This window comes from Cebus imitator, unplaced genomic scaffold (genome assembly GCF_001604975.1).
Source record: "Cebus imitator isolate Cc_AM_T3 unplaced genomic scaffold, Cebus_imitator-1.0 Scaffold79, whole genome shotgun sequence".
Taxonomy (NCBI): domain Eukaryota; kingdom Metazoa; phylum Chordata; class Mammalia; order Primates; family Cebidae; genus Cebus; species Cebus imitator.
The window spans coordinates 7,074,612-7,092,088 of NW_016107394.1; the positions used below are offsets into that span (position 1 = coordinate 7,074,612).

General features: G+C 37.4%; 1 protein-coding gene across 7 annotated transcripts in view; it reads right to left on the reverse strand.

The window, feature by feature from the left end:
* Positions 1 to 17,477, reverse strand: part of PAK1 (p21 (RAC1) activated kinase 1) — a 156,851-nt gene that overhangs the window by 14,401 nt on the left and 124,973 nt on the right. For all 7 annotated transcript variants that reach the window (XM_037740147.1, XM_037740148.1, XM_037740145.1 and 4 more), the window contains 4 exons: positions 11,278 to 11,400; positions 8,133 to 8,307; positions 5,977 to 6,040; positions 2,973 to 3,021 (listed from right to left, as the gene is read on the reverse strand). In XM_037740147.1, the coding sequence (XP_037596075.1) occupies positions 2,973 to 3,021; positions 5,977 to 6,040; positions 8,133 to 8,307; positions 11,278 to 11,400 (411 nt within the window). The remainder of the gene's footprint in view (positions 1 to 2,972; positions 3,022 to 5,976; positions 6,041 to 8,132; positions 8,308 to 11,277; positions 11,401 to 17,477) is intronic.

Consider the following 17,477-nt stretch of genomic DNA (forward strand, 5'->3'; position numbering starts at 1 on the left):
GGTCTCCCAAAGTGTTGGGTTTATAGGCGGGAGCCACCACGCCCAGCCAGGCCTACCTATGGGCTAGGCTAAGTGTCCTTCAACTAATCAGACCTCACCTGATAGGAGATAGCATTCCTATAACAGAAAAAGAACTGGACTTGAACTCTGAGGACTTAAGCTCAGGACCTGACTGTCACTTACTGACCTTGACCAATCACAAGCTCTCTGAGCCTCAGTCTCTTTATCAATGCACTGAAGTTAATCTCAACCTTGATTCTCCTCTTCTCAGGATTGCTTTGAATACCAAGTGAGACAATGGCCAATACATTACATATAAGTAATAAGTAAATAATTTAACCAATAAAGTTAGACAACGATGAAAATGGTAATCATAGTAATAAAGTATTTAATAAGTACTTGGCACAGCAACCACTCTCCCACCACTACTGTGTGCCAGGCTCTGTGCTAGATGCCCTACTTATATTATCATAGTAAAACCTTACAACCCAGCAAAGTAAAAATTATGACCTGTATTTTCAGGTAAGAAAACTGAGGCTAAGATTTGCAGGAAAATTCTAAGGTCATAACCAATGCCCACAGGTCCATGTAACTCCAAAGGCTCTTTCAGTGTGTTATACACATTCTCTCTAAAAACACGCTTGAAAAATAACTGTAGGATCTGTAACTGGAAGTCTTCCCAGCACTAACATTCTTCCTATATATGAGACAATAGCTCTGCCCTTCTAAGCTGGATAACCCCCAATAAGCACTCACTGGCAGAGACTGAGAGCATCCCACCAACTCCACTAAAGATTTATAGTCCTTGGGGCAGGAAATGAAGGCTTCCTGACCACACTGCATTAGCCACCCCGATGGACTCCCTTCCATTCACAGTTTTGTAACCACAAGGCAGGCACACAATGAATTTATATTTCTCTTTCTTCTGGCCAGCTTCTCACACAGTCAGCCTCCAGGCTTTCCAGGAACCACTATCATCACCTACCTGCCTCCCATCAAGGGCTAAAAGGCCTGAGAGGCCAGAAACATGACAAGAGACTCTAGTATCTAACCTCAGCTCTGTTGTGCTCTTACGACCCAAAACACATAGGATTAAAAGTCAAAGATTCTAATCCAGTGCCTGCTAATCGCTGACAGTACAACTTTGCAAAAGAGTTATTTATACACCCTGAGCCTCAAATTCCTCAGCAGTAAAAAAGAAATAATATTACCTACCTCATAGAGTTCTTTTCAGGATTGTTATAGCCTTCTCTTTTTTATCTCTGCATCATATTCACCATCATTAAAATGCCATGATAATACTATCCTTCCTTCCTCACCATTATTTTTACTTTAAGGCAGATTCCTGTCAATATTACAAGACTTTTATATGTACACAAAGGAAATTATGGTCTCTTACATTTACATATGATTTTAATGTCTGAGAACTTTCACAGAGTTCCTAGCATAAGGTGTGGCATAAAGCAAATGCTTTGTGGAATACATACATATGTATATGAGTAAAAATGAACAAATATGAGTGTGTAGTTCATAAAGTTTATAATGCATTTTCACATGTATTGCTTTACTGAATCCTTTCAACACTTTTGTGAACATTTTATCATGCACATTTTATAAATATATAAAATTCAGGTTCAAAGAGGTCAAATAACTGTTCAAGGTTATATAAGTAGCTAAAGGCTTGTAAGCGTCTAGGTCTTTGGATTCTGACGTCAAAGAACAATGAATAAATCCTTAACCATAATAATGATTTTTAAAAGTTGCCTTACCCTAAGTAGAGCCTTAATATTTGGCTTTAACACTTTAAAAACTCATGAGAGCCTAGTGAGATATGTGTTACCCCTATTAACTGTGACTTCTCCAGGGTGCCACATGGTTTCAACCACCAAAAATATAGACACACGTTTCAAGCAGCCTCCCTCAGAGAAGCCCAACTCTATTTTCTTTGGAAGAGGGGGTGCCTCTCTCAACTGCTGTGTCCCAGTACTCTTTGAAGTAAGTACTTCTTCTGGGCAGCTGCCATCCACAGTTCACTGGCTGACACTCCTCTGCAACCAAATATTAGAATGCAAGGAAACTGAAGTACTCTATATTCCCTTCATAGCTTCCTTTTACTGAAGATAAGACCTTGGGTCAGCAGGCTTTAGCAATAAGGTCAGAGTTCTCCTGGCTTAGTGAAATGAGAGGGACAAAAAGCTGCTTCCAAATAAATGAGGATTTCACTATTCAGTGGAAAGTAAAGGTAGGACCAGCAGATTAGAAGTCAAGAGACATGGTTTAAATCTCCTCTATATCAGATTTCTCTCACAAGCCACAAACGTGTACAAAGCAACTATCCACTTGACAATCAGGCAGTATCCAATTTCTTTTTTCTTTCTCCTTGAATATTACTAATTTGTAAGCAATGTTCACATCCAGTCAATCATCTAATCCTGTCAAACCTACCTGCTAAGTATCTCTCAAATCCATCCACTTCCTTCCATCTAATTATGTCACCTTAGTCCAAACCTTAAGTTTCATCATGTTAGCCTGCTATTTGGCTCTAGTATACTATAGTAAGAAACTAGAAATGTTCCACCTGGGCACAGTGGCTCAGGTCTGTAATCCCAGCACTTTGGGAGGCTGAGGCGGGCAGTTCACCTGAGGTCAGGAGTTTGAGAGCAGCCTGGCCAACATGGTGAAACCCCATCTCTACTAAAAATACAAAAATTAGCCAGGTGTGGTGGTGGGTTCCTGTAATTCCAGCTACTCGGGAAGCTGAGGCTGGAGAATGGCTTGAACCCAGAAGGCAGAGGCTGCAGTAAGGGGAGATCGCCATTGCACTCCGGCCTGGATTACAGAGTAAGACTCTGTCTCAAAAAAAAAAAACCAACCTAGAAATGTTCCTATTGACCTAAGAAGGGCAAAAAATTAATCCCAAATAAAGAGAAATAGTAGAACTGAAGGAGTAACAGTGGGCAGTGGATACTTACCTCCTGTCCTGTGGCCACATCCATTGCAGTGTACACGGTGCCTGAAGCACTGAATAGTAGGTGGGAGAGAAACAGAGAAAAGCACAGTTTCAATGAAGTGATAGTTGTCAAATGCAGCTCTACATACAATATGGCAGCGTGTCAAAAATAATAGCAGTAAAAATAATTCTCTCCCTGCAGCTCTCCCATTTTTAAATTTAAGAAGCCATAAGTGGTAGTAAAGAGAATATAGGCTCTAGTGGCCAAGAGACCTGAATTCCAACTTGGTACTTCTACCTAGTATCATCTACTAGGCAGGATCTTGAGAAAGTTATTTAACTTCTCTGAGCTTCACTTTCTTCATTTGTGAAGTGGACATAAGAGCATATAAGAGAATTTCAATTGATTAGTTCATGTAAAGTACTTAGCCAATTGCATAACATATAATGGATGTTCAATATATACTAATTTCCTGTTCCTGCTTGCTTCCCTCCTCTCCTCCATCACCCTTGGCAAGTGGCTCTAATTTCTTGGGGCTTCAAACACTTCATCTATAAAAGGGATAAGATTAGATCTATGATTTTCAACTGCAGGGTAAGAGGTGAAGAGAAAGGGGCCTTGAGGAGAATTTCAGAATGCGTTTGGGGATGGGGTGGTGGGTCTTAAATATTTATCAAAAAGAAAGATGGACTTCTGGGGTGTCAGTAATGTTCCTTTTCTCAATCTGGGTACTGATTACATGGGTGTGTTCACTCTTTGAAAATTCATTGAGTTGTACACTTACGTATGCTATCTTTAGTAAAAATTTACATTAAAAAACTACAAATAGTAAAAAAACATAAAAACTTGAAGAACCATATTGAATAATCTAAAATAATCTCAAAGTACCCTTCCCACTCTGATATTATAGGATACTATGACCCTTTAAAATAAAATAATGTTTTTCAACCATTTATTCGATCAATACGATATGTGAATTTTGTTTTCTGTAGTTTGTATTATAAAAGTGGTTTTTAGTTTTCATTTTTCAAACATAAAATATTAAATATACTCTTTCGAACATATATGCTCCCAGAAAATATGATAGTACCTCTACCCCACCCCCAAGGTAAAACCAACCGCACAAGACACATGTGTGTACACATATGTATTTAAGTATATACACATTCATATATACAGACAGAGAAGGGGGAAAGAAATGCTAGAAATAATGCTAGGAAAGTAATCACATCCATTCAAAATAACTAAAACCCCCACTTTATGCTTATAACCATAAACCCTGTATATTTGTAAGTAATTTGTAACATATATTTGTACCTATACATGCCATATGTTAGGTACACATAATGCAATTTGAAGAAAATTAAAATTCTGCTCTATTGCAAGAATGCTTCCTAGGCAAGCCCTGAAATTATAATTTCTGGAGAAGTCAGGTCAATCCAGGGGGAAAAGTCACTTATAAGCATGCCTTGCAGCTAGAAACTATGGTCACCAGTTCCCTAACCATCACTCTAGTTGAGACCCTAGTTACATGCCTGGAAACTGTGATTATAACATATTAGCTATCAAATAAGGATTGGATGACTTGCACGGGCAGTTATTTCTTCACTGCCTGATTATCCTGCCTCTAGCCAACTTCTGTTATAAAGCTGGTATCTGTCTTTCTATCCCCATCCCTTCCTAGTCCTGCTAGCTGTACTATTCTTAAAGGACAAACATGCCCAAGCCTCAGGAGACTGGACATCTGGGGACTGTCTCCATGATTGTAAAGTTCTAGAAAGCTACTCAGGCCCAGTGGCTAATACCTGATAATTTCTAACTTGAATAGACATATAGTTAGACATATGAATTCCAAGTCCAAAATAAGAATCTTAAGGTCTTAAAAGAGAAATAAAAGCAAGCAAAAATTACAATATTACCAATTCATCATATTGGTGTGGCACTTATATTTTAAAAATTATGGAATGTGGAAACATCAGCATAGGTGCTTAACAAATATTTCATTCTTCCCTTAGCACTAACAGACCTGTCAAGTAAGCAAGGAAAGAACTTGTGCAGATGTTGTCTGTTTATAGGTCTTGTAGATAAATACCTCAAAAAAAAAAAGTCACAAAAGTTTTGACCCTCAATTTACAATCTCTCTTCCAATCTCTCTTCCTTAACTGTACAGGAAGAAAGTCCAGAGAAGAAACCTGACTTGTCTAAGCTTGTCTATGTACATTTCTGCTACATTCTTAATATCTCAATTTCACTACCTAAAGGAAACACCATCCCACGTTACTCTGAGGTAAGCAAAATAATTTTTTCTCAAGGTGTTAAATACCTTATACCAGTTCAGACTCACAAAAGCCTGTCTAGTCTGAAAAACAGTGGAACCAGAAAAAAAATGAGATCCACTGAAGCCCAGAGTTGTTTTGAGGATTAAACAATGAATGCAAATAACAGATGTGAACTGCAGAATACTGTATAAACATAACCCCATATTATGCAATCTTTATCTTATTTTCAGAAATTCTTGGGTGCATAATGCCTAGCACACAAGAGGAACTCAGTTAAGATTTGCTGAATTCATTACACTGAAGGCAGCATACAAGATAACAGAGAACGATGAATGCCAGACAATAAATTCTGGCATCTACTTAGAAAAACTAGCAGAAGGGTTTGTAGTTCTGGGTCTTCCATTTTACACTAGTGCTGGTAGATCTCAGCACTAGAACAAACAGGGTTCATCTGGAAAAGCAGAGTTGTAATTTGGGAAGCTGGTTTTGTGCTAAGAAAAAAAATCATTCTCTCACTGTCACTGCAGGGGTATTTTTAGCAACATGGTCAGCTAATGGCACATCTCTCATATTAAGCATAATTCTGTTAAATCTGAAGTCAGCCTAACAAAACAACTCCAGATGGGTGAGCAGTAAAGTGGAGAAAGAAGAACAACGTTTATTAGAGGGAAAACAAAAGCAAAATCATATATGCCAGCACACACTTCAAAGTCATTTTTCCAGGGAAAGAAAATGCCCCTACTAACCCTTGTCCAATCTTCTCAAACCGTGTATATTTCTTCTTAGGATCGCCCACACTCACTATGCTTCCTTTGAAAGAAACAGAGACCATAAATGATTTTTTCCCAAATCAAGATAGAAAAAAGGTCCCACATTTCCCCAACCCCTGGAGTTGGCAAGGATTAAAGAACTACCTCCAATAGCCAAAGAGCATGCTAAACAGACCCTCAGCTTTTCCCCCATAAGTCCCAACCAGAAGTTTCATCTCCTTGACTGCTTTGATTCATAGTAAGCTATCCCATTTCTAAACGCCTAAAAATTTATTCATTCATTTTTTAATTAATCCATTCAGTAAATATTTACTCATTTAATATGCAAGCCATATGCTGAGGTAGGAATGAAGAGATGTGATACAGTCAAGACAGTCCCTGCTCTCAAGAAGGTCAATTTCATGGGAGAAGACAGATAAGCATGAAGTTCCATGGAAATATAATTGCTGTGATAAATGACAAAGGGGTACAGAAAGAGGCCAAAAAAAAAAAAAAAAAGAGAGAGAGAGACTGGAAAAGCTTCAGAAAGGTGATATATAAACTGATTTCTACTTTAACCAAGTAGAAGTTAGCCAGAGAGATAAAGTAGAGAAGAGGTTTACAACAAAGAATACTTCAAGTGCAAAGACACAGAGGTTTTTCATTGGGTTTTACGACTTGTATTTTAGGGATGGGGAAATTGAGGCCCATAGAAGGGAAGAATATACTTCCCCAAGGTCACACAGCAAATTGGTGTCAGAGCTAAGATTAGGAGTTTCGTTTTTAGTCTCCCAGTCCAATGTGTTCTCCATTAATACCCAAGTACTAGGAATTGGTACTTTTCATATAAATTACCTCATTTGATTTACAAATGAGACAAGTATTAACGTCCCTATTTTAAAAATGAGAAAAATAAGGTTTAGAGAACAGTAGAAAATTGTCCAAGACACAAGTCAGTGGCTGGGCAGAAGCTTCAACTCAAGTGTCCTAACTCCCAGGCCAAGTCTGTTTTCCATAATTCTAAGTATTATTGTTTAAAAAAAAATAAGTCTAGTTTAGAGAACAAGACTATATACAGGAGTAAACAGATGACTAGATAAGTGGCTTTTCTTACTTTGTCATTTTCTGAGGGATCCAGAAAAGGGCAATTTTTAAAACAGTGAAAAAATTTTTTTAAAGTCACACATGAATTAATCAGGAAGAACTAGAGAACCAGAAACCTTGGCTTTGGAAAGCAGTGCCAGTTTGTAAATGTCGCCAAATCAGTCACATCAAATCCTCTTTGGAAGTAAGTAGATACAGTGAATAAATTAAAGCCCTTGTCAAATGATTCTTCCAAGCCCACAGATCAACCTAGTTCTTCCTTCTAATATGAATTCTTCTGCAGTTTACTGAAACACAGAAATAAGCTACCCTAACATACCCCCATTTCTGGCAGCTAAGGAAAGTAAAATGGAAGTTTCCACTTGACAGCAAGAGGCAGTATATGCTCTACTTACAGGAACAAAAACTTGTGTTCTAACCTCAGCCCTGTCACTTTTTAGCTGTGTGATTTTGGCCAGGATGTTTAGCCTCCCTGAGCCTCAAGTATCTTAATTACAAAAATTAGGATCATAATGCTTTTCTTCACAGGGTTAACAAGAGAATTAAATTTTTAAAAATCAAGAAAATATTTTGCTTGTCATTTGATACATACTACAGGTTCATAAAATGTTAACTTCCCTTCCCTCTTTTCCTATAACCAAGATGGCAGATCTGTCTTCTCCTAGGTCAATGGCAAAACATCAGTAATCAATCAGAGTGCCCTTTTCCACTAGGTCCTCAGTCTTTCTCAACATGGCATTCTAGACTATTCATTAGAGAAAAACTATTTGCTATCTCTATAATCCATGCCTAGGGGCAAAGGGTACCCTACTCTCAAAGTGAGCTATTCACACTCCCTCCTACCACATCCCCATTCTAACATAGTATCCAACCAGGGCTGTGAGACATGGAAGGGAGGTGTAGGGGCAGGGTGAGGAGAAGCAGTCTGTGGCTAAGGTACCAAGCATGGCCAGACAGCCACATGGACAAAGCCTACAACCAAGAATCTCATCTCCGTGCTTGACCAGTCATACAGCAAAGAAAGGTTCAGAAAGCTATAAATTCCTTACGTAATTTCTCCAAGATCTCCTCATCAGACATTTTAGGCTTCTTCTTCTGCTTCTCAGTATTCCGGGTCAAAGCATCTGGTGGAGTGATGTTATTTTCAGTAGGTGAAATGGGAGATGTAGCCACGTCCCGAGTTGGAGTGACAGGAAGTGGTTCAATCACAGACCGTGTGTATACCTGCATTATTAGTGCAAAATTTTGGCAAGGCCAGCCTTTGTTAGCATAGGGCATAGGGGAACCTCTCCTAGATGTGAGGTTAGAACATCCACAGAACAAATCCCAATAAATTCATCCTTTCTCCTACGTCAAAATTTATATTACTCCTCCTCTGTGCCTAGGCCCATTCATTCTGGGTAAAACGGCCTTCCTTGCTCTCACTGTACACAATAGAAGTGAGAATCTCAGTATTAAAGATATTCAATAGAGGCTAGACAACTATCAAAAGAAATTAGTTAAAGACAATTATTAGATAAGTATCCCCTTCATCTGTAACATTTTATGCTTTCCCAAGCTAAAAGAAATATCCTGTATTCCCATAGCACTTTGCATTAGTAGCACAACACCAGCTTCTATTGAGTTACTCCCTCCTTACATCCTGAACCCTTGCAGGGAAGGAACTACTTTTGTTATTCATCAAGAGGCAGTAGAGTGTGGTGATTTAGAACACAGACTCTGGAACCTGACTGCCTGAACTTAAACGCCAACTCTTTATTTTTACCTTCTACATGACTTTGGGCAGATTATATAACTTCTCTGTGCTTCAGTATCCTCATCTATAAAGTGGTGATAATAATGATACCTATCTTATGGGGTTGCTGTAGGAGTAAACTGATTAATATGTGAGGTAATCAGAATCATCCCTAACAGACATTAAGCACTCAAATTTTATCTTTCAAAAATATTAAATGTTCTATTCATCATTTACATAACAAACATTTACTGAGAATCTACTTGTCTCACCCTGTACAAAATGCTACTCCATCCTCTCATTCTTATAAAGGAGGTGAGAAAATCATAACTACAAGAAAGGGATAAATGTCATAAAGAAATGAGCAAGCTATATACTATGAGGTTCAGAAATGATTGTTAAGTTATACTTCCTTTCTCCAGGGGATGCTTCAAGGTATTTATCAGATTTTATCATAAAAATATCACAATTATCATTTGGATAGTCTATAAGCTGTATAAGGACAGGGAATGTGGGTCATTCATCCCTGAGTTTCTCCAACTAACCACTTACAAAAAAGCAAGGATTCAGGTAAATATTTGATGGAATAAATGAATAAACAGGATCCTTCAGCAGGATCCTGAAGGATGGATAGGCTTCTACAAAGAACAGAGGATCATTTATCTATGATGATCATTTATCTGCGAAGATGCAAAGCTATTGGCAGCAGTAGGACTCAAACCCACGGCTCCACAGACACTAAAACCTACTAAATCCTGCACCTTGGACTGCTTGACCATGCTACCTTTTGACTGGATGGGCTTTTAATAGGTGGAAATGGGAGAGAACTTTCCATGTAGTGGGAACAGCAATAAGCCAAGACACTAAGATCAGAGGCAATGGCTTCCTTCCTGATTACTACTCTAGTATAATAATTTCTCAATTTTCTATTCTTGTACCTGTAGATGAATTATATCCCAGGTACCTAAACCTATACTTTCATGCCTTGACCTCTTTTGCCTGTCCTGATATGTCTCTTTGAAGACAGCTTGCCTTTTCCTTCTCTAATAGTCTCCTTCTCTGGCTTCTAGCACAGGTTTGCACACAAAAATACCACTGTGCTATGGTGGAAAACAACCTGGAGTTGGGGTTAATTACCTGCTTTCAAATCCTGGCTCTTTAGTTTACTAAGAGATTGGGCAGATCAATTCACCCCTCCAAATCTCAGCTGCTTCTTCTATAAATTAGGAATTAACAATACCTTTTTAGAAAGAAATGCTATGAAGATTGAATTTATCAATCTATTCATTCATTCATTCATTGAATGAATCAAAAATTCATCAATATTTACTGCCCTCTGATATTTACCCACCTCTGCAGGTGCCAAGAACTATGTTAAACACTAGAAATACATATATATGGATTTCCTCTACTTTTTGAGGTGTTCATGGCTTACTGAGAAAAAAATGTTTTAAATGAACATGCTTACAAACCAAAAGAAACCATATCAGTGTTAGCAACTCTCCAATTCTGAAGCCCAGTTTTCCTTAAGGTAACTTTGTGAACTACAGAGAAGGTGATTCCACAGATTCTAAGTTCTCATCCTAAAAGGTCATATAATTCCTCTGAATTTCCTACACAGCATCTCCAATAGACATTCAATCACTTTCTGTTTGAACACCTCCCTGAATGCTGTATTACAGAGACAGCCTTTTTCTTTTTTTTTTTTTTTCATTTCGTGATCACAGAAGTTAAGCCCTAGATGATTCCTTCATCATGGAGCTCTCGTTGTAATAAAAAGCATAAACAAAGAAATACTAGTATCATCTGATGGTAGGTCAATGCTCAGTGATGCCAAATCAAGTAAAGGGCACAGGGACTAGATTTTTCAAAGCAAGGGTAGAGGCACTACGGCTATTCTGAGATGCAGGAACCTCAAAGGAAGTTAAACAGAAATCACTGCCAACATCCAGCACCAAAATGTACTCCTGATGCCCAGCATATTAATAGCGCTAATGTATTTATAAATTCTCTTGGGTCTTTCAGTATTATCAATAATGCTCTAAGAGGCTGAATGCTGCCCATTTAACAGAGAAGAGAAGATCTGTAGCAAGACAATTTGTTGCTTCCCTGGAGACTGGAATAATTTATGTTAGTCCTGCACTAAGTAGCATCAATCCTATATATCTTCCTCTTCTATCTGTGGAGAACAGGCTAAGCAAACCAAGACTGGATTGGTATAAACATCAATTACCTAGGACACTTTGGGACTATTTGCAAACCAATGATAAATAAATACACCACTTCTTGTCTTCAGTCATACAGAAAGTACCTTCAGTAAGGTAGTTCAGTGATTTCACCAGCTCCAAAATCTAAGGACCCCTACCAGAATATTAAACTTCTAGGTCTCAGCACCAACTCCTCCCTTTCCCCACTCGCTCTAATAAATCACAAAACTGGTCAGGTTCCCAAAGACTCACAGATTTTGTGTGTTCTGGGCGTGGAGCAATCACTGGTGGTGGGGTAGCATCATCATCATCATCATCATCCTCATCTTCTGAAACTGGTGGCACTGCGGGAGTCTCGGACACAGCCTTCACATTCTGTGCAAAGAAGAAAAGCCAGATGCATCTGGTCCAGCTGCCCTGGAACTTAACTATCACGATCACCAAACGCCCATGAGAAACCCCATCCTGATACTCCTTCTGAAATTCATATTAGCGTCCAAGCTCTCACCTTAGTGTAGCTTGTCTCAGGAACTCAATCTGAGTCTCTCTCTACTTTTAGCCATCACTATCCACTCAGTCCCTTGGGGCTCCCTTCCCCCACCCAAAACCTAATTGTGAATGAGAAGCTAGCTTATAGCTTTTCTACCTGCCTCTTCTCTAATCCTGAAGACAACCTCATAATACCTTCTTATTCTATGAATTTCACTCTTCATACTGAATAGGAAATAAGGCATAAAATATAGGGAAGGGATCAAAAGTTTCTAATTTTTCAAAATTTATCATTATAATTTCTTATTCTTTCCTGATATGGTAGATGGCAGTCTTAACAGGCTTTTGCCCTGCCTTTTCCTTTCTTTGCAAAAATCTCCTGAACCCATTACATCACCAGGGGTCCTCGCCTCAACCTGAAGATACAGAACATCAGCATCAAGATCAGGTTGTCTGAAGAGGACAATGAGTTTCTCTCCAGACTGGATACTATCTATTTCCTTAAGCTTCTCCCGTACCCTGGAATGGAATTTACCACTAATTTGATCTGCTCACAATCTGTGACAACCTGATTTCCCCATGCAAACTGTAACAGAGCTGGGCCAAGAATGGCAGGTTTTAAGATAGGTCCAGTCAAAAATAGCATACCATTACTGTTTATTACATGGAATCAAGAGACAAAATGCCTCCAAAACATGAGATTTTTGATAGAGATCAAACGGTTCTATCATTTGATCAGCAGAAAACTAGAGAAGCAATAGGGATCTTTTAATATATACTGATATAATTCAATAGTTTTAGGTATTTTCAGAGCACCTACTTTGCGCTCAGTAAGATACTATGATAGATACTGTTGACATAAAGGTACAAAGATGAAAAAGATGATCCATCTCCTATAGTAGTGATCATCTGGTATAGGAGATAGAGGATGAGGGCCCCTCCTGCCTGACACCTGGAGACTCCTAAGAGGAAGACCAAGAGTCAGAATAATGGGATAAATGGAAGAACTAAGGAATAATATACTAGAGCGACTGAGTGTGGGAAACTGTCTTTTACCACATTTGACATACTAAAGTAAGAAAAACTGGCAATCTCATAGATTTTAACAGGGCCTTCAGCACAAGGCATAACTTAAAAACTGACAGTGCCGGGCATATGTAAGCAGTTGTGGTGACCACAGATTTATTGACCACAGGCAATAAATCTGTCCTCTTAATCTGAAGTTTAATCACCCGAGGCATGTGAAGGAAGAGGAGTGGTGTAATCTGAGTGATGACCTTAAGTTTCTTACAGTTCAAAAGTCAATAGAGGTTCTTTCCCTGTCAAAATATATATTTTGATATTTTTCTGCTCTAATTTATTTTCTCCCCCCTATTCCACTCAACAGAATTTAACTAAAAACCTAATGTGGGAATAAAGTTGACTCAGCATGGCTCTTCACCATCAGGTAGCCCTGGGGCTCCCCTCATATATACTATAAACACTAGGTTTGTTTGCTTTATAAAACTGTAGAGAAGGGGATTTCATCACCTTCCTCAGTAAAAGATCCTGTTTTCCATAGGTGATAGCTTTGGGCAGTGATAATAACATCTATCAGAGAGAGAAAGAGCTAGATTATTACCCAGATTTTTACTTCTTAGCCCTGTGTCCTTGGGCAAGGGTCTAAGTTAAGTCTCACATTTTTAATTTATAAAATAGGGATAATGACTACAGCTTTCTGCCTAGCTCAGAGGGCCAATGAATGGATGAAATGAGGCAAAGTGAACATAAAATCACTGAAAATGGTAAAGAGCTAGAGAGATGTAAGGAATCAATTAAATTATCATTATGTCTAATACCACAAATCTCAGTTTTAAACAAAAGCCAGACATTCCAATTCATCATCCATCTACCCATCTATCCATCCATCTATCCATCCATCCATCCCTTCACTGTGTGCCAGGCTCTGTTCTAGACTCTGGGGCTATAATAAAGAATAAAACAGATAACATCCCTGGCTCTATGACTTACATTCATTCTAGAATAGAAAAGAGTAAAAAACAATCACCAAAGTGTCTACTCCATATAGGAACAGAGATTGGTTGAGGGGGTGGGAGATACTATTTTACATAGGATAGCATGGGCAAGCCTCTCTAATGAGATGTCATATAACAGTGACCTGAATGAATTAAGGGAGCAAGCCATGGGGCTCTCTGAGAAATGGATATTCCTGGCAAATGAAGAAGTTCAAAGACTCTGAGACAGAAATGTGCTTGGTGTGTTCCCACAACCCTTAGGAATTCTACCTATGTGGCTATAACAAAGTAAGGAGAAGTAAGGAAAGAAACAAGGTCAGAAAGTTAGCTGGGAATCAGATTATATAAAGTCAGAGAGGCTATAATAAAAACTTTGGAGTTTATACCTAGAATAAGAAACCACTAGAGGACTGTGAGTAGAACAGTGATGTACTCTATACATTTTTTTTTTTCTTTCTAAAGTGTTTTATTAAGATGTTTCTCACAAATTAGAGAAAAAGGTTTTTTTTTAATCATTGGCAATATACTTCAATTCCCTATAACAAAATAGTGAAAAGCACCAAAGAAAATTTGCACCTATAGCTCTAACAAACTCAAGGTTTCCTGGTTCTCAGTTCTTTTACAGTCTGAGAGAGTAATCAAAGCTTTCAGAAAGAGTACCAAATTTATTACTTCCTGAAATGTTGTATAAATAGCACTTTTATTCCTCATATGTTCATACATATATACTAATATACCATTTTCACTGCCTTAAGTACAAAAATATTCATCACAGGCAAGTTTTCTACTGCAAATAGACAAAGAGTATTAAATGTAATCTATGATCCTATCTACTTTTTTTAAAAAACAGGATACTAGAACCAAAACACTGTAGAATACAAATGTTCTAATTTAAGAATCTATATCTTAACTTTAGATAGCATCAATGGTTCAACAATATTTTAAAGGTGTTTCTATATAAATTCAACCACCAGTTTGGGTTTTCTTTATTATGAAAATGTATGAAGAGTACCCTGGATTATATTCTTGCAATTTGGGCATTTGCTTAAACATTTTTAGCATACTACCAGACAACTATAAGGAAGAAATACATTGGAAACTTCTTTGTCTATACACCTACTTTTAAGTTCTTTCTTCTTGAAACTTCCTTAATTGTTCTTCTAGTGATAGATCTCAAATATCCTTGGTTGGAATATAATTTATGTACTTTTCCACTGATATCAATTTTTAGTTTGTTTTTCCTTCTTTTCTCTTTTTCTTCTTCATTAGAAATACTAACATAGTATCACTGGCTATTTATAATTGTCTCCAATACTGTCTGTTTTATCAGGCAGGATAGAATAATAGTTTCTGTAATCAACTAGCTTAGAATAAAATCATGCCTTTATCACTTACAAACTATGAGTTCTGGGTAAGATATTAACTCTCTGTCTCAGTTTCCTCAATTATTAAATAGAGCCAGTATTAATACTTACTTTAGTGTTAGTGTTAGATTAAATGTGATAAAACTACGTAAAATTCATTTTTAAAATACTCAAATATTAGCTATGATAATGATGTTGGCCAGATGATTAGAAAGTGCTCAGTATAGGATTGCTAAATGAATATGTCTTATCCAATAGTAGTATAAACTGGAATGAAATATCTAAATGATAGGGTACTCAACAATTGAAAAAGTGGAGATAATGGGAAAAGGATTGTGAAGGAAGGAACCAAAATGGTGAAGAACTGTACTATTAACTGGCTTAAACCATTAACCTACATTCTACAGTAAAAATTAGTGGGTCTGATGATTTTTTACACCATATAAAAGCTTGTTTGCTTTATTATATCTTCAACATTATACATTAGGAAATCCAAATAAAATCACAATGAGATACCACTTCACATCCACTAAAATGACTATAATCAAAAAACAGACAACAACAGGAACAGGCAAATATGTGCAGAAAATGGAACCCTCATAACTGCTGGTGAGAATGTTAAATGGTACCAGCATGGTGGAAAAAAGTCTGTCACTTCCTCAAAAGGTTAAACATAAAGTTAACCACATGCCCCAGCAATTCCTCTCCTTGGATATATCCTTGGAAGAAATGAAACCACACAAAACCTTGTACATGAATGTTTATAACTGTATTATTCATAATGATCAAAAAGTAGGAAAAACCCAAGTACACATCAACTGATGAAAAGATAAATAAAATGTAGTGTATCCATATAACTGAATATTATTTGGACATAAAAAGAAATGAAATACACCATACTGATACATGTTACAACACAGACAAACTTCAAAGCTAAGTAAAAGAAGCTACACACAAAAGACTACATATTGTATGAGTCTGTTTACATAAAATGTCTAGAAAGGCAAATTTATAAAGAGTAAATGCAGATCAGTGGTTTCCTAGGGCTGAGCATGGGAGTTTGAATAAATGGTAAAAGAGCACCAGGGAACTTTTTCAGGTGATGGCTGCCCAACTCTATAAATTTATTTAAAGTATTGAATTGTCCACTACCAATGAGCTTAAAATGCTAGTAAGCCTTTTAGTACCCCAATCATAAATAAGAGCAGACCTCCCAGGATGATCAAATATGCAAGGAAAACCTCTAACATAAATGAGGGAAAAATGGGGAAAGGGCCACCTGGAAAAAAAGAGACCAAATACAGAGAAAAAAACATCCAAAGAAAGCCTTTCATTAACTTCCTTAGAGATAAGAAAAGATATCAACTCTGGAAATAAGAATGCTCTACTTTTAGTTTGGGTGTGGTGGCTCACGCCTATAATTCCAGCACTCTGGGAGGCCGAAGCTGGTGGATCACCTGAGGTCAGGAATTCGAGACCAGCCTGGCTAACATGGTGAAACTCTGTCTCTACTAAAAATTCAGAATTAGCCGGGCACGGTGGCACATGCCTGTACTACCAGCTACTTGGGAGGCTGAAGTTCGAGAATCACTTGAACCTGGGAGGTGGAGGTTGCAGTGAGCCAAGATCATGCCATTGCACTCCAGTCTGGGCAACAAGACTAAAACTCTATCTCAAAAAACAAAAAAAAAAGAATGCTATATATTTTTTTAAAATAAAAAAGTGCTTGGAAATTAAACATGAGAACAGAAATAAAAACTTAAAATGACTGAAAGATGAAGTTGAAGAAGTCTACTAATTCTTCAGAATAAAAACCAAAGCAAGGAAAATAAAGAAAATCCTTTAAAAAAATGAAGAATCAGTTTAAAGCCTCCAAAATCTAAATAATGGAAGTTACAGAAAGAGAACAGAGAAAGCAAGGGGAAGAAATCATCAACAAAATAATTCAAGCAATTTCCTAGAACTGAGGGCCTGAGTTTCCAAGCTGAAAGAGTTCACAAAGCTCCCTGCAGTATAAATAGATGTATATAGGAATAGAACTGTGAAATTTCAAAGCAATGGTGACAAAGAAGATCCTACAAGCTTTCTGAGTGGAAAAAAAGAGTGGTCATATATAGGGAAGCAGAAACAAAATGGCTTTGGACTCAGCAGTACCGAAAGCCAGATGACAAAAGTACAATCACTGTTTTCCAAATTCTGATGAAAAAATATTTGTAACCTGCAATTCCAACAAACGTGAGGGTAGCATAGAGAACCCTCCATTTTGAGTCTTGAAAGATATCATTAAATGTTTACTCTCCATTTACTTTCACAAAGCTACTAGAGGATGTGCTCCACTAAATTCAAAAGAAATAAAAAATAATGTAGGCATGGCATGGAGAAAATAGGAGTATCAACACAAAAATGCAAAGGGATTGCATTCACCAAGACAATGGTAAAGGGAGATCCCAGAATGACAGCTACTTATTACAAGGTTTTTAGTTCTACTTGACTTTTCAATCAAATACTTAGATAAAAATAAATATATATATATACACATATGCATATATACATACATATATACACATATATACATATATATATA